The 5,651-nt window shown below is 35.0% G+C and overlaps 1 protein-coding gene across 4 annotated transcripts in view; it reads right to left on the bottom strand.

Annotated features, from left to right (window-relative positions):
- ZNF280C (zinc finger protein 280C) overlaps positions 1–5,651 on the bottom strand; it is a 59,957-nt gene that overhangs the window by 41,414 nt on the left and 12,892 nt on the right. For 2 of the 4 annotated variants that reach the window (XM_043459230.1, XM_043459232.1), the window contains exons 4-6: positions 3,945–4,091; positions 1,207–1,272; positions 975–1,084 (exon numbers count right to left, since the gene is read on the bottom strand). In XM_043459230.1, the coding sequence (XP_043315165.1) occupies positions 975–1,084; positions 1,207–1,272; positions 3,945–4,091 (323 nt within the window). Of the gene's footprint in view, positions 1–974; positions 1,112–1,206; positions 1,273–3,944; positions 4,092–5,651 lie in introns of all 4 variants that reach the window. The other 2 variants (XM_043459229.1, XM_043459231.1) reach the window with 2 other exon arrangements.

The following is a 5,651-nucleotide window of genomic DNA, read 5'->3' as shown; positions in this document are numbered from 1 at the left end:
AAAAAAAAAAAAAAAAAAAAAAAAAAAAAAAAAAAAAAAAAAAAAAAAAAGAAAGCTATGGTACATATACACAATGGAATATTACTCAGTCATTAAAAAGAATACATTTCAATCAGTTCTAATGAGATGGATGAAACTGGAGCCCATTATACAGAGTGAAGTAAGCCAGACAGATAAACACCAATACAGTATACTAACACATATATATGGAATTTAGAATGATGGCAACAATAACCCTATATGCAAGACAGAAAAAGAGACATAGATGCATAGAACAGACTTTGGGACTCTGTGGGAGAAGGCGAGGGTGGGATGATCTGAGAGAATAGCATTCAAATATGTATATTATCAAGTGTGAAACAGACTGCCAGTCCAGGGTGGATGCATGAGACAAGTGCTTGGGGCTGGTGCACTGGGATGACCCAGAGGGAAGGGATGGGGAGGGAGGTGGGAGAGGGGTTCAGGGTGGGGAACACATGTAAATCCATGACTGATTCATGTCAATGTATGGCAAAAACCACTACAATATTGTAAAGTAATTAGCCTCCAACTAATAAAAACAAAAAAAGTTAAAAATGAAACTATGAAAGTATGTTTTCAAAATAAACAGCAATAACGACCTTGGAGAAATCTTCCCAATTAAGAATACCCAATTCAGCTTACTATCTTAAGAATTTTGCCACTATGCAATATTCATTACTGATTATACTTTTTAAATCACTTTTAGACAGCATAGTTTTCAATATTATACCAATTTAATTATACTATTTGATTTATTGACAGGTTGAAGAGTTAGTTCCTGCCGCTATTATTTTGGGTATCAGTTGCACCATCATAAAAATGGTGACATTTTCTGACAGTGATTATGTTTCTACTGGGATGATAACTAGCTATGATAGTCCACAATTCTAACTGGGTATTATAATATCTAAATGTGTCCCTGTGCTTAATTGTGTAGTTTTAAAAACACTTACACATTTAGACACGTTCTGAACGGTATCAGAGCTACGTGAAGATCTAGACTCAGGATGAAATCTAGGAAAGGCAGCCTCTGGACTTGATGTCGAGTCTTCGAAGTCGTCACCTAAAGGCATGAAAGCATCAGCAATACCTGTATTTTAAAATTACACAAGTACTATTTTTCTACACAACCAATTCTACTGCAATATTTTACTTTAATTTTAAAGTAATACAATAATACTATACCTTGACTGACTGTCTCATTCTTTATTTCCTTTGAAGATGAGCTGGGATTACCCCTGTTCACAGTATCTATGAAAATTGTATTTATTTAAAAATTTTTTTATTTCAGTAAAAGTATATATTATAAAAATAGAAAAACTTCCCCCCAAAAATCTATATATAAGTAATACTTGAAGCATATAGCTTTCTTTTAATGGTGACAGGGTTGTATACAAACTTGCGTTACTGTGACTTGAAATCAAGCCCTTTCCCAATCTCCATGTCACATTCACACCCCTAAAAGCCTGGAAGTTTCATCATGGGCAAGCTGATGGATTATCTATACCACTGCTCTTGACTACTGACAGGAATACCATCAAAGACTAAATTGAATCTATAGAGTTTATAAAAGTAGCTCATATCTACTCATTACACCAAAAGTCAATTTGAGCCTGATGTGATTTTCTGGATCAGTCTAAGATTGCTCACTGTTTATGCATGTGAACCCATAACTTCTAGGTTATTGAGGAATCAAATGAAAATTTGGAATAGAGATTTACCTAAAATTGCTAGTCAAGAGAAGGTACAAAGCAGAAAAAAAATCCCGTAAGACATCAAAAAATTTCCCTTTTCCACTCCCAGTAGAAAATAACTAGATCTCATAAAATAATTGTATAAAGAGTCACACAAAAGTAGGGCTGTTTTATCATATGAAGTGCTCTATGACTAAGCACTATGAAAGTCTTTTAGAAGAAAAATCTGTTAATTCAAATAAGTTGGTATTGTTTTCATTTAGAAATTCAAGATATGTATTTATCCAAGCCAGTAAATAATTTTTATAGTACTTTTTGGTGACTGTAGTCCATCAAACACAGTTTTTATTCACCCTTTTATAGACTCATGTTCCATATGCTAAAATATTTTATGACTCACAAGACATTAATAGAATCATTTAAATTCTGGGTTATTTAGAAAAGAAATTTCACTGGGGTCAAATTTCTTTTTGACAGAATCACTACTAATACACATTATTCTAGTTGAGTAATAGTTATCACTAATTGATATATATTCGATGTCAATAAGATGATTTGAATAACTTTTAAATATGGTTAATACTTCACTATAAAAATCATCACAGTGACTAGGAAACATTACAATAATTTAATATTCTGCTTCTCTATCAGCAGCAAATGTATCAACATGCCTACTTCATCGAAGTGGCACTCCGCTTAGCATCTCTCTGTTTGCCACAGGAAGTAATACTGAGAATTAAACTAAATTATTCTACCTTTGATAACTGAATAGAAGTGCTATTCCAAGTTTAGAGACAGAGAAACAAGAACTAGGCTTTCAGAAAATTAAAACTCTTTCTCTAAACCACACTAATATGCACAGCCATAGTAAGAAAATATTGGTATGCTGGCTACATTCTTCGGTAAATTCTTCTGGCTTAACAGAGGTAAATATAATGAGAAAGACTGTTTCTTCATTCACCACTGTAACTAAATGTTATTCCTCTGAATTTTACACAATTCTAATTGGCCTTTTTGTTGCTGTTGTTTGTTTTAGCATTAGCCACTCAGTTGTGTCCGACTCTGTGGTGACCCCATGGACTCCATTTGGACTTCCCTGGTGGCTCAGATGGTAAAGCATCTGCCTACAATGTGAGACCCGGGTTCAACCCCTGGGTCAGGAAGATCTCCTGCAGAAGGAAATGGCAGCCAACTCCAGTATTCTTGCCTGGAAAATCCCATGGATGAAGGAACCTGGTAAGTTACAGTCCATGGGGTCGCAAAGAGTCGGACACGACTGAGCAACTTCACTCACTCACTCATAGACTGTATCCCACCAGGCTCCTCTTTCCATGGAGTTCTCTGGGCAGGAATACTGGAGTAGTGGATTGCCATTCCCTTCTCCAGGGGATCTATCTTCCCAACTCAAGGATCAAATCCAGGTTTCCTGCATTGCAGGCAGATTCTTTACTTTCTGAGCCACCAGGGAATTGACTGGACATTTAACAAGTGTCATTAATATCTTCATTTTTACATTACAACAATGTCAAATCTAATTAATAGAAATCCACAAAGGTATCTGACATTCTCCCAAAAAGCCATGAGGATTAAGTGTGCTGACTGCCTGCATCATCCTAGTATACTGGCTGAAAATCAAGTCACTGTATATTCTTCATGAATATAATCAGGACTTGCTGAAAGATGGGTGTGGCCAGAAACTACTGCTCATGTCAATATACGAACCAGAGCCTTTTTATTTTGTAGACATAAATCAAAAAGACACTGATGAGGCAGTTGACTGGGTGTCAGAAACTCCATCAGAGACTAACACAAACTTATTTAGTAGTCTGATGTTTTAAACAAAGCATTCCAACACTTCCTTTTCTAGGTACATTTGGGCTTAGGGGAGAAAAAGAAAAATTAACAAATAAACAGGTAAATAGATGACTTGGCTCCAATAAAATTATGATTTCTAATCTCACAAGGTCTACAATGCTGTTAAGCAATCTTAACGTTTAGGTAACTCAGTTAACATTTTCCTTTTCTCTCATATATTTTTACCTCTCACACCTCCTTATTCAAGTTCCTAACCACATTCTCCTTCTGATTCTCACAAATTCTTACTGACTGCTATATTCTCCTCTCATGTCCAGCACCTTATAGTATAACAAGGATATATAAGACACTCCCACATTTTCCACTAGGAACATCATCTGTTAAAACTTTGCTTCACTGAAAGTAAATGCTTACTTGAAACAGGTGATTTTGAACCTGGTATCGCTCCAACAAAGATCAGCTCATCATCATCATCTTCCTCCTTAGTTTCTATTTTCTTCTGCCAAGGTTCCAACTCTTCTTCTTCACATTCCATAAACAGTTCTGCCATTCTGGAATTATCTAATTTTCAAAAAAGAGAGAATCAAATTTTATTTTTCTAAATATTTTCTTGTAATCCATAGTATGATATTTAAGATGTACTTTACTAAGTCTAATAGCAATAATTGAACTGAAATTTTAAAGTCAGAAATGGTAACAAAAATATGAAACTCTGAACCCAATCTCTAAGATCTAAACTAGTAAAATTAAGCTAACTAGGAAGATAATGGATGACAGTAGTTATTTAGTGGCTAATAAATTTTAGGAACAATCAAATCCAATCAAAGTGAGTTTTTAATTTTATTGCTGGAATATAATTATATTCACAAAAAGAGTGTACCTAACTCTTACCCGAAAAAAAACCCCAGACACTTCTGTATTATAATAACAAAAGGGAGATAAACTGAGAATAAGTAGCAACAGGTGAGAGAGATGCTAGGAAAACTGAACCAGATTCAGGGATACTAGGCACAGGGCAACACAGGGATGAAGTGCTAGAACAAAAATAGGATAATTAAGTGAAGCTTATTCCATCCCAATGCAGCATTTCTCACTTGAAGAAACTAAGTAAAGAACATACTGTGGGTACCACCTGTCTATAAGTGCTGACCAATCACAAAGACCTACCAGGAAGCACCTTAAGTGTCTCATTTTTAAATATTGGACAGACACCCAATAAGCACCAGAAATATGATTAAAATCTCCAATGTGAAAGACCAAAGCAATAAAACAGGTCAAAGGACATTAAAACACAGGTAGTACTGAAGACAAGAAAAAATATTAGAAATTATAATCAGCATTTTAAAGATGTAAGACAGGAATGCTATAAAAATTAATATTCAGAGCTAATAGATTAAAAACAAAATAGTCAAAATTCAGTGAAGAAAAATAAAGTGCCAAAATTGAGTAAATATCCCATGCCTCCGGTGCACGCACACATGGTGCAGTGCTAAATTGCTTCAGTCATGTCCGACTCTTTGTGACCCTATGGACAGTAGCCTCCCAGGTTCCTCTGTCCCAGGGATGCTCCCGCCAAGAATACTGGAGGGGGTTGCCTTGCCCTCCTCCAGGGTCTCTCTCCAGCGGCTCCCACAGTGTAGGTGGATTCTTCACTGCTGAGCCACCTGGGAAGCCCCAAATAGCCCGTAAGTGGAACTAAAAGACAAAAAAATATACCTATACTAAATAGAGAAGAAAAATTTGTGATAAATCAGTTTCAAAACTACAACTCACATAATAGAAGTCCCAGAAAAAAAAAAAAAAGGACAGGGAATATAATAAAAGGAAAAATACAAGAAAAAATTCCCAGTTCTAAAGGACATAAATTCTCCAGATAAAAGGACCCACTAGCACCTACCACAATAATCAAGAAAAAACCTACAGTAGATGGACAAATCATGAAATTTCAAAGTGCTGGAGATAAACAGAATATCCTAGAATCTGAGAGGAGAAAGTTAGAAAAATGATTTTAAAAATCTTAAGTGAAAATAACTTTTTCAATTTAGCATTGTATACCCAGACAATTTTTGTCAAGCATAAAATTATATATTCTTTCATCAAGAATTAAAAAAAAAAGAAAGA

This window comes from Cervus canadensis, chromosome X (genome assembly GCF_019320065.1).
Source record: "Cervus canadensis isolate Bull #8, Minnesota chromosome X, ASM1932006v1, whole genome shotgun sequence".
In the NCBI taxonomy this organism is placed as follows: Eukaryota; Metazoa; Chordata; class Mammalia; order Artiodactyla; family Cervidae; genus Cervus; species Cervus canadensis.
Note: the sequence above shows the minus strand (reverse complement) of the source record. Positions and strands in the feature narration are given on the sequence as shown.